The sequence below is a fragment of the Schistocerca americana genome, chromosome 1 (assembly GCF_021461395.2).
Source record: "Schistocerca americana isolate TAMUIC-IGC-003095 chromosome 1, iqSchAmer2.1, whole genome shotgun sequence".
Classification (NCBI taxonomy): Eukaryota; Metazoa; Arthropoda; class Insecta; order Orthoptera; family Acrididae; genus Schistocerca; species Schistocerca americana.
In genome coordinates, this window is record NC_060119.1 from 798388098 (window position 1) to 798411793 (window position 23696).

General features: G+C 37.6%; 1 protein-coding gene and 1 non-coding gene across 2 annotated transcripts in view; one reads left to right on the plus strand and one right to left on the minus strand.

Annotated features, from left to right (window-relative positions):
* Window positions 1-23696, minus strand: part of LOC124612586 (phospholipid phosphatase 5) — a 51582-nt gene that overhangs the window by 22605 nt on the left and 5281 nt on the right. Inside the window, exons 2-4 of the mRNA XM_047140874.1 lie at window positions 6195-6300; window positions 5967-6114; window positions 5701-5829 (exon numbers count right to left, since the gene is read on the minus strand). Of these exons, the coding sequence (XP_046996830.1) occupies window positions 5701-5829; window positions 5967-6114; window positions 6195-6300 (383 nt within the window). The remainder of the gene's footprint in view (window positions 1-5700; window positions 5830-5966; window positions 6115-6194; window positions 6301-23696) is intronic.
* Window positions 1887-1960, plus strand: Trnat-ugu. Its single transcript has one exon. It is a non-coding gene; the product is annotated as a tRNA-Thr (tRNA).

Below are 23696 nucleotides of genomic sequence, written 5' to 3' on the forward strand. Positions count from 1 at the left end.
GCTCCATAGAGCAATGGAAAATAGTGGATGCACTTGAAATCCCAAATGCCAATTGTTTATACTGGAATAAGCCAAATGGATTACTGATCACTAGACCTCGAATTTTAGGTAAAAACCTAGTTTGTTCCTCATTAAATAAAGGCAATAAAAGTTGTACATACGCAAATTATGCCAATTTATGATCGAAATGCTAGTTTTATAGCACCTAATATATCTAATTTCAGGTTAGTACCTGATTGTACCTAAATTTTAAAAATCCAAGTAAATAAATTTTTTTATGACTAACATTCTCTCATGGTCTTCCCAGCTAAGAATTACGCAAATATTTTATCGAAAATTGTAATTTTATAGTACCTAAAATACCTAATTTCATGTTAGAACCTGACTGTACCTCATTTTTAAAAATCCTAAAAATACCTACTTTCATGTTAGAACCTGACTGTACCTAATTTCTAAAAAATCCAGTCAAATAAAATTTGTATGACTAAAACTACTCTTCTGGTCTTCCTGGCTACTTAGAAAACAGTAATTGAATGATAACTGCTTGCATACGTGAACGCCAATTAGTAGTCAGACAACGACAGCATACGCCAGGCTGTTCCAGCCCGCCCTGCTCTGCAGAGCGTTGTCGCTCGCTGTGAACCGTTAAATGAGCCAGCAGGGCAAGGAGGAGACTTGTGATCCGCCTCTGGCACCTTCCTACCCTGTCAGACCAGCCTGTTTAAAACACCTGCACTGTCTACATTCAGTTGGTCAGTGTGCTGCTTGGATGTGGTGAAATATTTCACAGTGATAGTGTATTTGTGGAAAGTCAAGCGTGCCGAAAGTAGCCAGCTACAAATCATCTCTGATTCATCAGGGTCAATCCAAATGAAGAGGTACAATAAAAATTAAATTGGTTGCTTGACCATTTCTAAATATTTTAATTTTTTTATGTGTGATTACCCTATAATTGAGAAGTCCAAACAGTTTTTTAAAAAATTTTACCTTTCACCTTTACTGAATGGTGGCCATTTTCATTTGTAAGCACGCGACAATCTTTCAGTTTACAGATATTAGCAAAAATATGAATATCTCTGCACTGGGTTAAGTTACAACACTGCAATTTACATGATTGCTTTTAGAAAAGTGTCCTCTACAACACTGTCTATTACACAAAATACCCTAAATTCAAAAATAACCAGTCAAAATGACCTCCAAAGTTCGGTATCCAAATTTTTAAAAATCCACTTTTCAGGCCCAAAAATAACAAACAAGGAGTGATTTATGAGAGTCTATTTTTTTCCTATAATTAAATATCATACACTGCTAGCCTCATATACAGCAAGAACACTTATATATGTTTCCTTAATTTTATATGAAGGTAGTATCTGTTCCCGAAAGAACAGATACTACTGATGACCGTGCAGCTTCTCTAGAATGAAATGATTGTTAAATCAACACCCTAGCTGCAAACAGGCATTGTATACATCATTGGGGACATGTTGAAAATGTGTGCCCTGACCGGGACTCGAACCGGGGTCTCCTGCTTATATGGTAGACGCTCTGCCCATCTGAGCCACCAAGGGCACAGGGGATAGTGCACCTGCAGGGACTTATCCCTTGCACGTTCCCCGTGAGACCCACATTCTCAACATGTCCACACCAGATACTACTTCATATACAGTTAAAATATGGCTACCCAGCCACTGACCTTCTGGTGAAAATGCACACAATATGCCCCAACTCGTACGGGACTTGATAGATTAAGCTGCAACGAGTAATGAGTGTGATGGGCAAACATCTATTAGGCACACTACGAATGCAGTGGTGTGGACATGTTGCGAATGTGGGTCTCATGGGGAGATTGCAAGGGATAAGTCCCTGCAGATGCACTATACTCTGTGCCCTTGGTGGCTCAGATGGATAGAGTGCCTGCCATGTAAGCAGGAGATCCCGGGTTCGAGTCCCGGTCAGGGAACACATTTTCACGATGTCCCCAACGATGTATATCAATGCCTGTTTGCAGCTAGGGTGTAATTTAATTATCATTTTGTTTCCTTAATTTTTTATGAATTTCCGAAATTTGAAAATTTTCATTTTTTGTAAAGTTTGGGGTTAGTTATATCAGGTGGGACTCAATATAAAAATACGATTTTTGAACAGTTTTTACACCTATATAATAGCAATGTACTGTAAAGATTTCAACATTGATATCTGACTGTGAACAAAGATATTAATTTTTGAAAACAAGGAGATAATTCACATTACTCTACAACTGATCTTATGGCTGTTGCCTATTCATGTGTGATAGTGGCAGGATATAATCAATTATTATTGAAGTAAGGTACTGAATTATATACAAAAAGTAGAAACATGACTGAAATAACGTTTATATTATTCTGACATACTTAAAATAAATATTTTCAATTAACATCCTTCAAGATGCGACTGCTCCTAAACCTGGTGATGAATGTTAAGAACACTTATTTGTTCTGACAGCTTCTGTGATATAGAATAAGACCTCCCAGTTGCTGTGGTAAGTTCAAGCACTGAAAGTCTCCTTAAAACATTTTCCATTGGTGTCCAAACTTTGTCACTATTAGATTTCTTGAATGATGTTCTTGGGCCAGCAGGGTGGTAAAAATGCACATAAACATCATTGTTTTCCAAACTTATTCTTTCAACCTCTGCAAGCCACCACTGTCCATCATACACACATGCCACTATGTCATTCAATATTAAAGATAGAGATGTAATTTTACTGACACAATGATCCTCATAAATTTCAGTTTCTGATGTTACATAGCACTGAACTACGTTTTCTGCAGTGCCAAGGAATTTGAGGAAATGCCTTGTTCCTTTTATTGCTATACAGTTTTCAAATCTGGTTTGAAGTGTTGTTTTCATATGCAGAACCACTTCTTCTTTCTTGATCAGAAAATAGGTAATGCCTTTAATATTATCCTTGCAAAAGACATACATGTCCTGTACTGTGAGAATTTGGTCTGTGGTTAGTCTTTGTACGCTGGCTTTACTTACTTCATGTTTTGTTGTACCTCCTGCCCCATCAAATGCATTTTTACTATGACAAGATGCAAAAAAGTGCCATTCAGCCTCCAACCCAAAGTCTACTTTGTGGTTGCACAGATTTGAAAAATTATTTTTGTTGTTATACTGACTACCACTTCCATCTGGAAAGTATATCAGCTTCTCAACCTTGGGAAAATTTTTGTTTATGTTTCTTATTACATACTTTTGAAACAATGATATGAATATAATACAGGGAAACATTACACATGGGAAAAATATATATAAAAAAACAAAGATGCTGTGACTTACCACATGAGAAAGCGCTGGTAGATAGACACAATAAAAAACACACAAACACACACACAAATTTCAAGCTTTCACAACCCAAGGTTGCTTCATCAGGAAAGAGGGAATGAGAGGGAAAGACTAAAGGATGTGGGTTTTAAGGGAGAGGGTAAGGAGTCTTTCCAATCCCGGGAGCGGAAAGACTTACCTTAGGGGGAAAAAAAGGACAGGTATACACTCACTCACTCACACACACACACACACACACACACACACACACACACACACACATATATATATACAGACACAGCATTTACACATGTCTGCCAGAATCTAATTTGATAACAGATCAACATGTTTTGGTCAGCCACTGTGTTGATATAAAATCCAGCCTGTTTTCTGAAGCCAGTACGGAACCTGAGATATGGCAAACCACCAGCCATGTCCATATTATGTGCAGGCAGAATTGTAGGAGGCAGTATTTTCCAACAGCAATATCAAATTATCTTTTGCTATGACCATTTTTAATCATTTTCATTTTTCTGATTTTATGCTTCTGCCACTTCAAATCTGTCTGTGACATGTTTTATACAGTGGAATAGAAAATACCATCATTATTGATCCTCTGAAAGTTTCTTCTTTATGATTCAATAATATCTTTTAGTTTTGGTTCCCAAGAAACATGTAGCAAAACAAGTACTTTATTTGACACTATTTCTCCAGTGGCCCGAGCTTTTTCTATTTCTTGTTTTGTTTTGTCCTCTTACCTTTCAATTCTTGAAGAACATTTTTTCTTCTCCTCTTCATTTACCATTTGTTTTCCAGACAGTTCCATTTGCCGTATCAAACAGTGTTTCCACCATCCTGTTTCAATAATACGCCGCTGTGATATCCAGGCATATAGGAAGGTGATTGCAGACAGTATTCCTTTGGGGTTTGGACAATAGTGAATCAAGTAACTAAATGTGTGATAAAAAATAAAATACTATACCATTACCCTATAAATTATCAATTTTGTTATAAAGTATGATAACAGTACACTGTATGTAACAAAGTTGTGAAAACTACCATAAAAACTTATCCATATGAGAGCCACAAAAATGAGAAGTTTCCTATTATTTGGTTTCTACGCAGTTAAGCTGCAGAACTTTTACAAATAAGAAAAGAAGAAATAAGACTAGGATTACTTAAAGTCCAGCTGACAGTGAGGTCAATAGAGAGCAGAACACAAAGAAGGATTGGACAAGGAAATTGGATGTGTCCTTGCCAAAGAAACCATCATAGAATTTGCCTTAACTGATTTAGTGAAACCACAGAAAATCTAAATCTAGACAGCAAGACATATATCAAACCCTACTCCTCCCAAATGTGCCTTAATGATTATAGAACTTTGCACATTTATTCAGAATTATGGAAGAATGACGATTCCATTTATTGTTTCAAATTTGTCACCTGATGGAATGTAACATTAGAATACAATGTTACACAGACAAGAAAATTACACGCAAATTTCAATCGAACTGCAGTACCACAATGAACTCATTTTTGTCTCCCCTTAGGTACACCAGCCTAAATCTCTTGTGCAGCTAAGATCAGCAAACAATTTATCCCTTGTTACGATCCTAAAACAGATAAGTCACATGCCATGCATGCAAGAGGTGTGAGCATTTAAGGCCATGTCTTAGCTAAGACTAATCCATAAGCTTCGAGTAAAGAAAATGTATGCAAGAGAATTTGCAGATGCTGGTAATGGTCAAGATTTGTGCTGAATAACTGAAGTTTTATTACTGTTCTCTGCATGTTCAGGAATACATCTTATCTACAACACATGGAGACTAGCAAGACAAGCAATGAAACATCACAAGCCATCACTGCTTACAATGACTGTGAAATACATATGCTTCAGAAGAGCTGACATTTACAAGATCTTGACTAATTACAATTTCGAGTGCTAGCACACAGTAAAAATGGGAAAAACCATTTAAAATGTATGTATGGTTATGTGGCTATGATGTGCAGACTGATTCACAGCATTATACGTTGTGATTTTAAGCTGTTTACTCAAGAGTCCACAATGTATAATAAAGCCAGTCAAGAATATTGATTTATGTGAAGAAAACTGTTATGGAATTAATGCAGTCTTTCATTCGAAATTAAGTATATTCTGCGTAACAATAATTAAATATAAATACTGCAAATGAGTCGGGTGTAGGCTAATAATCAAGATAATTAACATAGATGTTCACAATGGAAACTGTAGTTAAGTAACTATTTAAGACTAATAGCAAAATTTTAGAACCGACAGTGACTTTCCAAATCAAATTAATGTATGTGCACTTCAGGGTTTATTGAAGTAAAAGTTTCATTCTAATTCTGGGATCTTCACAAGCAATGATTACTTACAAGATGAATGCCCACTAGGAAAACTTTTACGTCCCTCCCAGACTACACTCTCATCTCCTGTGCACTCTAGATCAGGGTTAACTTCTCCATCTGGAAAGCAGCGCCAGAAAAAGTCAGGTCGCGGTCGTCCTAAAATATACAAATTGGTGTAGCATTTTTACCAAATCATTTTATTTTAGTAGTACAATAAGGTAAAAAAACAGGTTGAGTGAAAAACTTTGAGCCGTTTAAGTGTTCTCATTAAAATCTATTGTGAAATTACTTACCAACAATTAGTTTTATCATGTTAGTGAGTGCACCATTTAGGGAAAGCCCTAAAGTCAAACTCAGAACTGCCTGACAAACATCAATTTTGTCCCTCTGCAGTAGGAACATGGCAAATATGACAGCTGCTGGTGTAATGAAAACCAGGGGCTGTAAGAAGATTGATTCTTGAGCACCACATTACAGAAGAGATGAGCTGATTTAAAGTGCATACAGACAATAGTGCTTACCCATAACATAACAACAGGAACATAGCTCTCACTTCTGGGATTTTTATACAACCATAATTCATCAGGGTGTATTTTCCTTGAAAACGGTTTTGCACCTTCCAGTTCACTGTAAAGCAGAGGAAAATAATTTCTTCCTTTCTCTCTTTGTATAACACTACAAAAAAAACATTAGTTAATATATATATATATATATATATATATATATATATATATATATATATATATATATATATATATATATATATATATATATAATAGAGGGAAACATTCCACGTGGGAAAAATATATCTAAAAGAAAGATGATGAAACTTACCAAACAAAAGCGCTGGCAGGTCGATAGACACACTAACAAACACAAACATACACACAAAATTCAAGCTTTCGCAACAAACTGTTGCCTCATCAGGAAAGAGCGAAGGAGAGGGGAAGACGAAAGGAAGTGGGTTTTAAGGGAGAGGGTAAGGAGTCATTCCAATCCCGGGAGCGGAAAGACTTACCTTAGGGGGAAAAAAGCGTTCTATGTGGGAATGACCAGCAACAAACTGTCCATTCGCATGAATGGACACAGGCAGACAGTGTTTGTCAGATGGCAAAGCCGTAGTAAACCATCAAATTGATATTTACACAGGACGCTCATCACAACGAATGAGCTGCAGTTGAATTTTTGGTTGTGGAAATAGAAAGTGTGGTGAACATCCACAAACATTTTTGTTCAGTGCGTGGTAATGATATAGTTGATAGAAGTGCTGTTGGGTCAGGATGTATAGATATTGCAATTCATAATCGGCCACATTTGTGACATACTATCACAGCCACCGCATCCAAAATGGTGAACCATGCAGATACCATTATTTGCGCTGAGCAGCACACTAAAACTTAACAATTTGCTCTACAGTTTGTGGTGATACTTGGCTGACATAAGCCTATAGAATGTGATGGGGACTACATAGAAAATTAGTGTGTAGACTATATTGATACCAAATTCTAACTCTTAATATGATTAGAGAAAAAACTGTGGGGCATTATTTATTGAATGAACCTTGTCTACATTTCAAGTATCAGTGGAGGCAATGTGAATTTAGAAAACTGGTATGGAAAACACACACTTTTTTGCCATCTGTTTTATTAATTATTTATTTTTATGATCAAGGTTTCAGGTTATTAGCCAATGTCTAGCGTAAATGACAATGATGATGATGTGCATAATTGTACAGCAAAGAATTCACCATCCTAAAATAAATTATATGTAATACCAAATATACAAAAATGATACTTTCATAATCATAGGACATTAAAATAAATAAATAACTGGCACATTGATTTATAATTAGGCATAATTTTACAAAATTTGATTGAGTCACATGTAGCAATATCAAGAAGTGCAAAGTAACTGAAGTCTGTTTGCTCGTTCAGTAGCTATTCAGGACGATTCTTGACATAAACATGTGTTTGGTTTTCAATGGAGCAAGGTCATAACCATTGCAATGCAAATAACTTATTGAAGAAATGAACAAGTATAAAACACTCTACAGCTTACAACAGTTTAAAATAAATTGGCAAAAATCTCACCACCAATTCCAATATAAGTTTCATTTCTCTTTACAGATTTCCCTTAGCAATTCTGATAGTGGCTAGGTGTATTTATATGAAGATAACACAGTTCAACATGTGAGTGACTAATTCATCTCCATTTAATTTATCTCTAAAGACTTTGTTTCTCAAACAACCTTGCAGATAAAAGTCCGATGGAGTAAGGTGTAGAAACCTCCGCGGGCCAACAAACATGGCCTGTGTGACCAATCTACCAACCAGTAAGTCAGAAAGTTATCTATGGTGCATATGATATGAAGTGTGCAACATTTTCAACAATACATAGTATGAATAGGACTAACCCCTTCAACAACATCCCAATCATCAAGCATCATCACCAGTGTGAAAGTGTTGTACCTACTGAAGATACAAAGTGTACAACAAGTCACATTGATGTAAAGTACATAATCTTTTTGTAATACATACTGAAATTATTTGTGTGCTTGTAATAAGACTAAATTCAACTAACTGAAGAATAGGTTCTACGTTATCTGCAATTTTTCCAATGCCACATGTAGAAGAAATGTGCCACACAGAACTGTATCAGTGTTAACGATTGTTGAAAATACAAATAAACTTCATTAAATTCAGGAATCTGTAGTTGGAAAACCATCTAAGGTATTCTTCACAAGCGGCAGTCAAGTTTCCATTACAAAATCTGTAAGAAAATATCAAGCTGATGTGAGCAGCAAATTATACATTTGTGCTGCAATGTTGTTTATACTTACAAGGCGTGATCAAAAAGCAATGGGAATTTTTCAATTTAGCAAGCTTTATACATCCGATTTCAATCTTTTTTTTTTTTTACACAGGGTCCTGATGTATGTTTGCTTTTGAGCTGTATTGAATATTTAGGAATATTTAATTTATTGTTAACACTCGAAAAGGTTATATGTGTTTTTGAGTGCTCTGTGATTTTTTACTTTAGAAAATGGTAGATCAAAGAATTTGCATTAACTATTGCTTGAAAAATGGAATAAAGTGCAGCATCGCATTCAAAATGTTGACCGTGGCATCTGGCAAATCTATCGCGAGTAAGATAAGAGTTTATAAATAGTATAAACATTTCAATGTTGACCGTGGCATCTGGCAAATCTATCGTGAGTAAGATAAGAGTTTATAAATAGTATAAACATTTCAAACAGTTCGAGAAGATATTGAAGATGACAACTGCACTAGACACCCTGGAACATCAATTACTGATGACAATGTGGAAGAAATTAAAGAAATTGTTGTGGAAATCGCCAAATGACCATCAGAGAGGTTGCTGATGATGTCAGCAGCCCCTTTGGCTCATGCCAAGCTCTTTTTTTTTTTTTTTTTTTTTTTTTTTTTTTTTTTTTTGGGGGGGGGGGGGGGGGCGGTGAAATGTTTAGCAGCAAACTTTTTTCCAAAACTGTTGAATTTTGACCAAAAATGACATTGCGTAGACATCGCTCAGGAATAGGAATTGCCAAATGAAGACAACAACAATGTAGAACTTCTAAAGAAGGTTATAACAGGTGATGAAGCATCAGTGCTTGAGTATGATGTTGAAACAAAGGCCCAATCATCCAAATGAAAACTGCCTCAAGAGACAAGACCAGAAAGATTCGACAAATTCCACCACATATGAAGGTTCTCCTCACTCATTCCTTTGATTACACTGGGATAGTGCATCTTGAGTTCCTGCCTTATAGTCATGCTGTCAGTATGGAATATTACCTGGAAAGTAAGAGCCATTTGCATGAAGCAGTCCAAAGAAAAGTACCAGAACTGTGGCAAAACCACTTGTGGAAATTGCATCATGATAATGCCCCCACTCACACCTCAATGCTCATTCACAATTTTTTTGATAAAAAACAAAACCTTTATGTAGCCTAAGCCACCATATTCATCGGACATTGCCCCTCGCGACTTCTTTCTATTCCCATGAAAGGGTGTTGCTTTGCCGCCATTGATAAGATAAAAACAGACTCAATGATGGTGCTGAACACCATAATGAAAAGTAAGTTCCAGAAGTGCTTCAAAGACTGGAAAAAGTGCAGGCACAAGTGTATTATATCTGAAGGAGATTACTTTAAAGTGACAAAGGTGATGTTGATGAATAAATCGAGATTCTTTCAGAGAAACAAAAAGTTTTGTTAATTTTTGATCACACCTCACATATTAAAAAAAGACAATAAGCTTTAAACAACATCCTCAGTTAGTTCGGACAAAACAGTTGTAAAGAGTTAGTCAACTGTCTTACAACTGTGCATAGTGTTCAGAACCGTATGCATTAAATTTCTATCCACTCAAAACTTATCACTTGAAATATTCACCATTACTTTCATCTACAAACATACTTCGCAAGTCACCGAATACTGTAGCGCATAGTGTATGGTATCTTGTACCAACCACTACACATTAAATCCTTTCCTGTTCCATTGCTTCCATATGAGCCGTAATTTCTCTTACTTTTGTGGTCCTTAAGCGAAATGTACACTGGCGGTAATAGAATCATTCTGCAGTCAGCTTCAACAGCCAGTTCTCTAAATTTTTCAACAGTGTTCCTCAAAAAGAGCATCAGCTTCCCTGCAGGTATTCCCATTTTGAGTTTCCAAACCATCTCTGTAAAACTTGCATGTTGAATGAACCTATCATTTACAGATCTAGCAGTCCACCTCTAAACTACTTGAATGCCTTCCTTTAATCAGACCTGGTGCAGATCCCAAACACTCTAGCAGTACTCAAGAATGGATTGCACTAGTGATCTACATGCAGAAGAAGAAATTTTGCCTAAGTCATCTTCTATCCTTACAGTCACTCAACGATGACACCTTCCTGTAAAGCACAGCACCATTAGCAAATGGATGCAGATGGCTGCTCATCTTGTCAGCAAGACCATTTATATATACAGAGAATAATAATAGTCCTATCATACTTCCCTGGGACATTCCCGACAATGTCCTTGTCTCTGATGAACACTCCCCGTCATGAACAATGAACTGGGTTCTATTACTTAAGAAGTCTTTGAGCGAATCATATATCAGGGAACCTACTCCATATGCTCGTAACATTATTAACAGCCTACTTCCCAAAAATCTACGAATAGGAGTCTGCTTGTTGCCAATGTTAAGGGTACAGGTCTGTGATTTTGTGGGTCTGTTCTTTTACCCTTCTTATATACCAAGAGTCACCTGCATTTTTCCCAGTCACTTCATAATTTGCACTGAGCATGAGATTTGAAATAAATGCAAGCTAAGAAGGAACCAATGCAGAAGAGTAATCTTTGTAGAACTAAACTGGGATTCCATTCAGACTTGGCGACTTACTAGTTTTCAACTCGCAGTTGCTTCTCTGCACCAGGAACACCTATTCCTGTTGTTGTTGTTGTTGTTGTTGCTGTTGTGGTCTTCAGTCCTGAGACTGGTTTGATGCAGCTTTCCATGTCACTCTATCCTTTGCAAGCTTCTTCATCTCCCAGTACGTACTGCAACCTACATCCTCCTGAATCTGCTTAGTGTATTCATCTCTTGGTCTCCCTCTACGATTTTTACCCTCCACGCTGCCCTCCAATACTAAATTGGTGATCCCTTGATGCCTCAGAACATGTCCTCCCAACCGATCCCTTCTTCTAGTCAAGTTGTGCCACAAACTCCTCTTCTCCCCAATCCTGTTCGGTACCTCCTCATTAGTTATGTGATCTACCCATCAAATCTTTAGCATTCTTCTGTAGCACCATATTTCGAAAGCTTCTATTCTCTTCTTGTCCAAACTATTTATCGTCCATGTTTCACTTCCATACATAGCTACACTCCATACAAATACTTTCAGAAACGACTTCCTGACACTTAAATCTATACTCGATGTTAACAACTTTCTCTTCATCAGAAACACTTTCTTTGCCATTGCCAGTCTACATTTTATATCCTCTCTACTTTGACCATCATCAGTTATTTTGCTCCCCAAATAGCAATACTTCTTTACTACTTTAAGTGTCTCATTTCCTAATCTAATTCCCTCAGCATCACCAGACTTAATTCAACTACATTCCATTATCCTGGTTTTGCTTTAGTTGATGTTCATCTTATATCTTCCTTTCAAGACACTGTCCATTCCGTTCAATTGCTCTTCCAAGTCCTTTGCTGTCTCCCTTTCGTGCCCCTCGACTCTTAGAACTGCCATCTGCTTTCTGTACAAATTGTAAATAGCCTTTCACGCCCTGTATTTGACGCCTGCCACCTTCAGAATTTGAAAGAGAGTATTCCAGTCAACATTGTCAAAAGCTTTCTCTAAGTCTACAAATGCTAGAAAACGTAGATTTGCCTTTTCTTAATCTAGCTTCTAAAATAAGTCGTAGGGTCAGTATTGCCTCATGTGTTCCCATATTTCTACGGACTCCAAACTGATCTTCCCCGAGGTCGGCTTCTACCAGTTTTTCCATTCGTCTGTAAAGAATTCGCGTTAGTATTTTGCAGCCGTGACTTATTAAACTGATAGTTCGGTAATTCTCACATCTGTCAACGCCTGCTTTCTTTGGGATTGGAATTATTATATTCTTCTTGAAGTCTGAGGGTATTTCCCCTGTCTCATACATTTTGTTCACCAGATGGTAGAGTTTTGTCGGGACTGGCTCTCTTAAGGCTGTCAGTAGTTCTAATGGAATGTTGTCTACTCCCGGTGCCTTGTTTCGACTTAGGTCTTTCAGTGCTCTGTCAAACTCTTCACGCAGTATCATATCTTCCATTTCATCTTCATCTACATCCTCTTTCATTTCTATAACATTGCTCTCAAGTACATCGCCCTTGTATAGACACTCTATATACTCATTCCAACTTTCTGCTTTCCCTTCTATGCTTAGAACTGGGTTTCCATCTGAGCTCTTGATATTCATACAAGTGGTTCTCTTTTCTCCAAAGGTCTCTTTAATTTTCCTGTAGGCAGTATCTATCTTACCCCTAGTGAGATAAGCCTCTACATCCTTACATTTGTCCCCTAGCCATGCCTGCTTAGCCATTTTGCACTTCCTGTCGATCTCATTTTTGAGACGTTTGTATTCCTTTTTGCCGGCTTCATTTACTGCATTTTTATATTTTCTCCTTTCGTCAATTAAATTCAATATTTCTTCTATCACCCAAGGATTTCTACTAGCCCTCGTCTTCTTACCTATTTGATCCTCTGCTGCCTTCACTACTTCATCCCTCAAAGCTACCCATTCTTCTTCTACTGTATTTCCTTCCCCCATTCTTGTCAATTGTTCCCTTATGCTCTCCCTGAAACTCTGTACAACCTCTGGTTTAGTCAGTTTATCCAGGTCCCATCTCCTTAAATTCCCACCTTTTTGCAGTTTCTTCAGATTTAATCTACAGTTCATAACCAATGGAGATTGTGGTCAGAGTCCACATCTGCCCCTGGAAATGTCTTACAATTTAAAACCTGGTTCCTAAATCTCTGTCTTACCATTATATAATCTATCTGAAACCTGTCTGTATCTCCAGGCTTCTTCCATGTATACAACCTTCTTTTATGATTCTTGAACCAAGTGTTAGCTATGATTAAGTTGTGCTCTGTGCAAAATTCCACCAGGCAGCTTCCTCTTTCATTTCTTACCCCCAATCCACATTCACCTACTAAGTTTCCTTCTCTTCCTTTTCCTACTATCGAATTCCAGTCACCCGTGACTATTAAATTTTCATCTCTCTTCACTATCTGAATAATTTCTTTTATCTCATCATACATTTCTTCAATTTCTTCGTCATCTGCAAAGCTAGTTGGCACATAGACTTTTACTACTGTCGTAGGCGTGGGCTTCGTGTCTATCTTGGCCACAACAATGCGTCCACTGTGCTGTTTGTAGTAGCTTACCCACATTCCTATTGTTTTATTCATTATTAAACCTACTCTTGCATTACCTCTATTTGATTTTGTATTTATAACCCTGTATTCACCTGACCAAAAGTCTTGTTCCTCCTGCCACCAAACTTCACTAATTCCCACTATATCTAACTTTAACCTATCCATTTCCCTTTTTAAATTTTCTAACCTACCTCCCCGATTAAGGGATCTGACATTCCACGCTCCGATCTGTAGAACACCAGTTTTCTTTCTCCTCCTACGTCCTCCATATGGGATTCTGTGTGATGGTCAAATGATGGTATGTTTGTATGATCTTGCTGTGTGAATTATTTCCTGAATGCAAAAATTAAGACTTCAGCTTTCCTTTTGCCATCTTCTACTACCGTACCAGACCGGTAAATGAGCGACTTATTGCTTCCTCAGCACTGTCCAAATTTTGTCTTTAAACCATGGAGGGCCTTTTCCATCTTTAATCCACTTACTTGACACATACTTCTTCACACCGCAATTTACTACCCATTTAAATTTTGCCCATCATTCCTCTATGTCCTTCATACTGGAACTAAATTATGTCCACATGGATTGTTAACATCTGCTGATTTGTTCTTTCTAGCAAAAATGGTCTCTTAGCCTTCTTGAGTGATTTAATAACTTTAGTAAGCAGTGTCAGTATGATGACATCATGATAACTAATCCCTATCTCTGTACTGACACCACTGATACGTTCAGGCCTGTTTGCAGCTACATACCTCCATTGCATGTGGGTTCTCTAACAATCTTTTAAGACAGTTTTCTGAAAATACGTTTAAAAGTATTTCACAAAACTACCTGTCCATACCACCTGCAATGAATCCATAGATATCTTAGTCTATACTCAGTAAGTTAAAGTCATCTCCAACTAATACTGCGTGATCAAAGTATTTTCACACTACTGAGAGTAGACTTTCTTTGAACGACAAACTATTACAATGGAATCGGGTGGCCAGTAAAAAGTCCAACAATTAACTAAACTCACGCAGATCTCTTTATATATGACCATATAACTTCACAATCACACTCAAATTTGACCCCAATAGAGAGAATATTTTTGTCAACTGGAATGAACGCTCCTCCTCCTACAGCCTCAATCCATCTTTCTAATATATGTTCCATGACTCACTAAATATTTCAGAGCATTCTCCTTTGAGTTTCAGCCTGCTCGTATTCCCAGGAGTAATATGTTTGTGACAAGTTTCGTGGAGGGCAGTAAATTTGGGAACTTGGTTAAGACTATTTCAACAATTTACTGATACAATTTTGACAGCTATCTGCATTACGACTGGCGAGTGTTCATGAGAGTACCTCAAACTACAAAAACAAAAACCACACCAGTTCACTCTACAACCACTCTGCTACCCGAGTAACTCCTTCTTTTGAGTAGTACACCACAGACCTACCTATCAAGACAAGTCCTGCAATTCTCCAAGCCATTACACTGGTGCAGACGTCTGCATCGAAGACTGACAAAGAGTCGATGAAGACTTTGGTTGAGACCCTCCTCTGAGCTCTAAACCAAAGAACCTTGCTCAACTCTGGGAAAAATGCTGCAAATTGTGAGCCCTTGTTGCAACCTGCCACTTCTGTCAGATAATTTTATGAACTGAGGGTGGCCTCAGAACACCAGCAACAGCCCTCATTGGTGCCGGCTTAAGTCAAAACTTGCAGATGACTGCAACCTGCATAGTCAATAGCTGCAAGCAAGGTCTCCTCCACATCTTAGATCAGGGCCCCTGGCAGACACACCAAGTCCACACTGGCTTTCTTTCTGGCCCTCAAACCCCTCTCCCTACATGTCTGCTCAAACCCTGCTGAAGCAGTGGCCACCTGTCCACTCACAGGGCAAATGGGCGATGCTAGGTGACCAGACTACACACCAACCCTCCAACTCGAACTTTACCACCCACCATTCACCATGCACTGAGGGTGAATCAACAGGGTCAGGTACAATAGGAGGAGCCTCAGCAGCAGCGCTCATGGCCAAAATAAGCAACACCTGCAGTGTTCTGTGAGACATTCCAAATTCTCCACCACCACTACACCTCAAGGCAGCAGCCTAACAATGACTGACTGTAGCCAAAAGAGAGTTTATTTGTTCGCAAATTGCAACCAGCTCCTGCTGTGGCTGCACACAGCATTCACACGTCCTACCCATCCTAGGATGACAACCACAGAAGCACAGAGAGAAATCTAAATATGCTACTTGCTACCTTCCTCATGTGTCACCAATGGAAGCTGACTTCCACTGAGCTGTGTATAGCTACAGACCGTATGAATCTCTACTTTACAGTTACAAAAATGCAAGATTACACCCCCTTAACTAGAAAAACATGCACAGAATTTAAGAATTAAACTACAAAGAAAACACAGAAAAAGATAAGTATGTAACTTGCTGTCCTTCTGGTGCACAACAGGCGAGAGCTGGAGCCTGATGTCACCCTGTATAATAACTATATGCCTGTGTGGTCACTGACTAAAGATAAACTTGCACAAAAAGATTATTTTTCCCTAAATGTTTCATTTTTGAACATTCTGAGCTCTCATGAATACTGTGCCTACAATGGAAACACCAATGTTCAGTGTATGTTTAAACACTGCTCAATATAGTAATTAATGGTAATTTAAGACTCTAAGGGATACAAAAATATACATTTCACAGTTTTCTACTCTTAATGAATCACGTATTTTGGCATTTGTAATATTAAATTAAGATTATTGCCTCATGTTCTTTGGGCATTTGTGTTGCATAGTAATTGGTCTAGTCTCTCTGTTACTGGAAGGAAACAGAACTAATACCACACTATTAGCAGAGGGCAAAAAAACAACAACATAATCCATAACTCTTAAAATGAATAGTATGAAAGTGTTGTTACAGAACACTGCTTGTTCTGCAATGGCAATAATCTTATATTTAAGAGGGGTAATACTCATTTGTAGCATCCTGACTCTCGTTGTGACTGTTAAAGATGAGCGCTCTCATTCCGTACCCCCCCCCCCCCCAAAGCGTGAAATGCACGCTGTCATACACCACCTGAATGCCAAGGGTATGAACACTGCTGTGATTCACTGCAAAATCGTGTCAGCGTATCCCGAGGAGGTTATCTCATTGCAACATATGACAAAATGGGTACAGAATTTCATTTTTGGAAGAAAACAGAAATTCATGATGAAGAGAGAAGTGGATGCCCGTCTGTGATGACTGATGAACTGGTGCAAAAACCTCACTAGCATATTCGTTCTCATTGCCGTGTGACCACTGCTGACCAGGACAAACGGTCCCGAAGTTTCCCAAACCGTTCTTCACGAAATCATGAGCGATCAACTAGGATATCTCTAGCTATGTGTGCAATGGGTTCCATAGAGGTGCACGAGACTTTCTTGATCTTTTTGCAAGTGATGAAGAGACTTTTCTTGGCCCCGAATTGACAGGGAATGAAACGTGAGTTTACCACCATCCAAGACAGATACTAAATGAACACCAGCTGTAGCAGCACTTGTTTCTGTATCTACTAATTCCACAGATGAATAAATTGAAAGAATGTATGATGAGACAAAATAAATCACTGAGATAGTTAAGGGAGGCAAAAATTTAATTGAGATATACATGTGGCTAGGGCATTCCGTTGGATAGGCCATCCATTTGTGTAAGTCTTTTTAGTTGATGGGTCATTCCATGTCAAGGGGACCAGGGGTTCCCACTCCACCATCTGCAAATCTAATGAAATTTGGTGTGAAGGTTTTATATGGCCTTTGACAGTCATATACCAAATTTCAGTCCAGTATCTTCAGTGGTCGAATGTTTAGGGGCTTTTAAAGAGAGGCTACTCCTCTACACATCACGTACGAAGGTGCAAATACGCGAAGTTGCTAGGCATTTTTACAAGCTCCAGCAAACACTTCATCATTTGCTTTAACAGGGTGTATACGTGGACAAGGAAAAAAATTCCCGGATTTCCCGGTTAAAAATACACTTTCTCCCGGATGAAAATACACTTTTTCCGTGTTAAGTGACAGTATATTCTTCCTCGGCACTGTAAAAGTCAACAATTTTTTGAATGTTTTTGGTTTTATTTACCGACGTAGAATTTCCCGCCACTTTAGAAAACTAAACTCAGAGGGGGAAAACACTTTTTGAAAGACCTTTGATATGCACCAACATGTACGCTGCATATTTCCGTAATACGAAGGTATAAATTTGAATTCCACCATACACCGCATGTCACTTTCCGAAGCATTGAAATCGCGGTTGCGATGCACTTTCGTAAGCCAGTCATAAGCTCATGTACACGTGATCTCGCCAGCTGATGACAGCATAGGATACGTGGTGTAGTCAGCCAATAGAAAGATCACTCTTAAGCAGCGCGAACACACAAATAAGAAAAGTTAATGGTTTAAATTAATATACATAGCATTCACATATAATATTGGTCTTGAAGATTAATAAGCTGGAAGAGACGCTAAGCTTCCACATACAATGTTGATCTTTTCCGCGCATTACGCTTCAAGATACATCACACAAATGTGCAAGCAAAATTTTTAATAACTTCGTTTCAAATAAAGTAGAAAAGATTAATGAAAGCCAAACCTCTTTAGCAAACCGACAAAAATAATTTCATTGTTCTGCAAGGCGATTAATACTTGACTGACAGGAAGGTGGAGATAAAATCTAAAACTAATTGCATATTTTAGCCTTCCGTAATCATGCGAACGTATTTTAATTCATTTGATAACTCCCGGCCGCAAAAGTTCATTTGTTATCATTTAACGTGAGAACAATAAACAAAACGGAAACAACAAAATGACTGAACTTAAAACACAGTTCACGTGGATACGATCCATCTCCCCACCACAACTCAGACTGCTCTGGACATCAGCGCCAGATTTACTAAATTTCCGAACCGGTGCAATATTAAGTAGTGGTGCCCAGCCATACTTCCGTAACCAGAAGCGAAAGAAGGTACTACTCATACGAGACTCAACTGCGCATGCGCTAGAGCCCGCCCGTTGTGACACGTCACGCTCATCGGAAACAATTTGTTGTTGTGAAGCATTGCATAGTCTTCCTAAAGCCTTTGACACACTTTGCTGTTGGCAGATTCTTGTATGAGCACTGTGTTTTGTTGTTGTACACGGCACATTTACTTTGCAACTTAAGTTTTCTTCTTCTTTTTTTTTCGTTCATATTTTGTTGCTGTAGTATTAGTCTGCAGTAGTGGGATACGGTAATATCCTTTGTTTGAGCAATGGTTCTTACCAGTCAAAATCAGAAAAATTTAACTGAAAGCTAAAACAATGAAATATTCCCGGAATTCTAAACAATTCCCGGGTTTTTCCCGGTTTTCTCCCGGATGAAAAAATTCCCGGGTTTTTCTCGGATCTCCCGTTTGTCCCGGGTCGTATACACCCTGTTCAATATCCATAGATGTCTTTTTATCCTGAATCACACCACAGCAAAAATTTGGGATTCTGCCATGCCTAAATATTGTTAAGAGTCTCTCAAGTGGCTGAAAAATTCATTGCACTATTCTGAGGGCCAAGATTTGACTGACCACTGCGACTTTTCATATGAACCAATCACACCAATACTTCAGAGGGTTATTCCTACCAAAGATGTATATACATGGATCAAATTTAATTGCCATTGGATGTCTAGATGAAAAGATATGCATCTGCAAAGTTGACCAAAATTTTCTACATCCTTGGCCATTTTTTTCTCCCCGCCCCCCCCTTGACGCAGCTTTAAGCTTTCAAAGCTATATTGTTTAATTTCTGAATCTTGCATTTTGATGAGTAAGATGATGTTTCAAAAGTTATTATTTTAGTACTTCGAGAAGACTGAAAAGTGAAATATTTTGCTCATTAAGTTCACAACTAACTTTTATTCGAGTATATAAATCAGCTTCAAACATTAATTTAAAATGTCATAAAAACAAATAATACACAACACGGCATATTTGCCAAACAATAATATTAAACAGTTTTACAATTTTGTCAAGGAGAGATTGTGGATGATTCCTTATGTTTATGTTGAAGGTGCTTCTAGTTATGAAAATATGTTGCTTAGGAATCCAGCAAGTGTCTTTAGCTGTTGGCCATGGAAGGAATAATCAGAACCATTTGGATGCATAAAGCTGATGAGGACAAGGTTATTCAAATGAAACTTTACAAATTTCCAATGCACCAAAAATTGTCATACATACATACATACATGCAACACATTGTACTGGTTGTAAAACTTGCAATCAACATTGCTCGAATTTCTTCATCTGCTTTGAAGGCATTAACTGTGAATGTTGCAGCATCATTGGAAAATCTGCTTACTCTGAGCTAATTACAATTAATTGGCTTAAATTGATGATTTCATCTTGTTTTTAGAAATGGTATGTTCCTCGGCAAACCTCATTTCTTGATCGGGCTAACTTTTTTTCAATTTCTTCTTTTGGTACATAAAAAAATTTGTGTGTGGAATACTACCATGACCAAATTTGAACAAATCATATGGAGCCAATATTTGGTTATACAAGGGCCTCTGCAGACTAGCACAGGCTGCTAGTCTTTTTGCTGCTCCCCAATGCCATCACAGGATGATTTACCATGGCTTGTTCCCAAAAAATTCGATTCAGCAGTGATGCCAAATCCTTGTTGTGCAAACATAAATTGATGAAATTTTTGAAATTATTATACTGAGCAGCTGAACCATCACAAGTAATAAATGATCTTAATGTTTTCAATATTTGTCTTTAAATATGCTATTTACTTCATCTGATAGGCATGGACTGCAATGGTATCATGATGTAGACAGTTGCTAATCATATAAATACTAATACTCTGACCACCTTTGCCACCAAAATAGACAACAAATGGATTTAATGTGGCCTGACTATTCTACCATTTAAATCTTTGCACAGCATCTTTAACAACAAAGGAATAATTCATGGCAAAATCTGTCCATATAATTAATTCATTTTCTGCAAGAGTTCCCTTTAGCTGCTTACAGTATAAACTTTGGTTTTTTGACACAAAGTGATGGCTTTGTAAATCGGTAATTTTCAAAACCTGTACCTCCGTGAAATCATGTGACATGTCTCCAACGTGTCTGTGTCAATATGGATCCATTGCTTGTATTCCATTGTTTCTTCAGGATCACAGTCTTTATAAGTGTCTTCAAGAAAATCCTCACAACATTGCAGTATACAATCTTCCGATTCTAAACTGCAGACAATTTTTTCATCAAATCCTTGTAGTCGTCTTAGATGGAGGCTGCTGAAGTCAACAATAATTTGACTTTTTGATGAATTGCACATACATATACAGAATGTGATCCAGAAGCACCAACTACAGTATATCATTCTGTCCTGAAACAACAATTTTTTTTTTTTTTAATTTCATTATTGCTTACAACAAGCAATGAACTTTTTTTCCCCCAGGTTACAGAGGAGCAGGCGTTTCTGTCTGTGAATCTTTCTCCTATTTATTCTTACTGCAACACAATCCTTTTTGCCTCGACATAAACGAGAAAACTCATCATCTTCAAAAAAAGTACGGAAATTAGTTTTACTTCATCATTGACCTTTTTCCCTTTTCAGTTTGCAGGTGTCACCACAATCTTCCATCTTTCATTTCCTTGACTACTTCACCACTTTAGCTATTTTCATAATAGTCCAGCTATTGTGGCCACGGTCAAAATTTGAACTTTATTGCAATTGCTTGAAGCCTGAAGTCCATATCTGTACATTTTAACACACTTCCATTAATTTTTATTTGAGCAATACCTACTCGACTCATACTAGCAGCTGTGGCAATTACCTAAGTAATCCCGCCTTAGGCTTTCAGAACTTTGCACTTCATGTGTCCCATTGAATCACTTTTGCTGATCCCGTGATGCTTTAATGGTGACTCTCCAAATGATGATAATGGAGCATTAGCAGTAGAGCAAGCATCAACAACATCCATGTCTTCAGTGGAGGGTGATTCTGTCTGGGCCACTTCAGGTCTACATTTGGTACAAATTTTCTTACCAGGTTTAGAAACTTCATTAGTTAGTACTTCAACCTATCAGACATTACAATGATTACTGGTATTAAAGCCTTCTTGGTTACATGTTTTTCTTTACCAAATGGGCTGCAGCAAGTTTTCTGGACGAATTGAAATTTTGTCATCAACATGGCATTATGGTATGGACAAATTTGAGCATCTTCAGTAAAATCAAGCCCAAACTTATGTTGTAGAAGCTCCTTGTCCACTGGTGACATTTCCTTAGCTGATTGTAGTTGACTTTTGCCATAATAGAAGGGTGATAACTTATGACAATCAGCTCCCTCTGATCTGCCGAAGTAGAAGGGTGCAAAGATCTCTTGGTTCATTTTACACAATAGTTTATTAACCTATAACAACCAATTTTGAAAGCTCATTAACATCCTGGTTTGAAGCATTATGTAAGATGCTGTTACACATGGTGATGCATATGAATCATTTACTTAAAATTCCACAGTTTCTGTAATTTATTCAGATAAAAGATTCAGTCTTGATTGTACATAAAATACACAAATTAGGCTACCAAAACATATCATTTTAGTGCTTATCATCAGCTACAGCAATGATTATTGATAATTCAAACACTTGCTAGTCGACACTACGATTTTACAATGTTAACACCAAAGATAACACCGCACAGAAGACCAACACTGAAAATTCCCAATAATGGAAGCAACAACTGAAAGCGGTGATTCTGCAATGCACTGCTGTGCTGACAGAGCATTAAAAAACTACTGCTGCTTTATAATGCTGATGGAAACTGAGTGATAACGCATATATGCACCACCACGAATTGTAGAGTTGAAACGTTCTAAAGCAACATAGCTTTCCATTATGATCTTCTACATCTGTACTCTGCAAACATCTTGAGGTGCATTGCAGAGGGTATGTCCCATTGTACCAGTTATTAGGGTTTCTTCCTGTTCCATTCACGCATGGAGTTGGGAAGATTGATTGTCTGAATGTCTCTGCATGTGCGGTAATTATTCTAATCTTTTCCTCAGACTCCCTACGTGAGCAATATGTAGGAGGTTGTAGTATATTCCTACAGTAATCATTTAAAGCTGGTTCTTGAAACTTTATTAACAGGCTTTCTCAGGATAGTCTACATAATGTCTCTCTTCAAGAGTCATCCAGTTCAGTTCCTTCACGATCTCTGTTGACACTCTTCCATGGATTAAACAAACTTGTAACCATTTGTGCTGCCCTTCTATATATACATTCGATATCCTCTGTCAGTCCTATTTAGTATGGGTCCCACACACATGAGGAATTTTCTAGAAATGGTTGCAAGCATTAATTGTAAGCAATCTCCTTTGTAGACTGATTGCACTTTCCCAGTATTCTACCCATAAACCAAAGGCTACCACCTGCTTTACCCACAACTGAATCTATGTGATCACTCCATTTCATATCTCTACAAAGTGTTACACCCAGGTATTTGTATGAGTTGGTCGATTTCAACAGTAACTCACTGAAATTATAGTCATATGATACTACATTTTTTTGTCTGTGAAGTGTAAAATTTTACATTTCTGAACATTTAGAGCAAGTTACCAATCTCTGCACCACATTGAAATCTTATCAAGATCTGACTGAATATTTATGCATCTCTTTCAGATAGTACTTCATTATAGATAACTGCATCATCTGCAAAAGGCCTGATTTTACTGTTAATATTGTCTGCAAGGTATTAATACACAATATGAACAGCAAGGGTCCCAACACACTTCCCTGGGCCACACCCAAAGTTACTTCTCTAACTGACAATGGCTCTCCATTCAAAATACCATGTTGTGTCCTTCCAACCAAAAAAGTCATGAATCCAGTCACAAATTTCACTAGATACCCTATATGATCGTACTTTTGACAATAAGCGTATGTGTGGTACTGAGTCAAATGCTTTTCAGAAGTCAAGAAATACTACATCTACTTGGTTTTTATAATCTTAAGAGCATTTTATGAGGTTACATAATATTTATATTCTATACTGTGAAATAATGTAATAACACTTCTTATTAG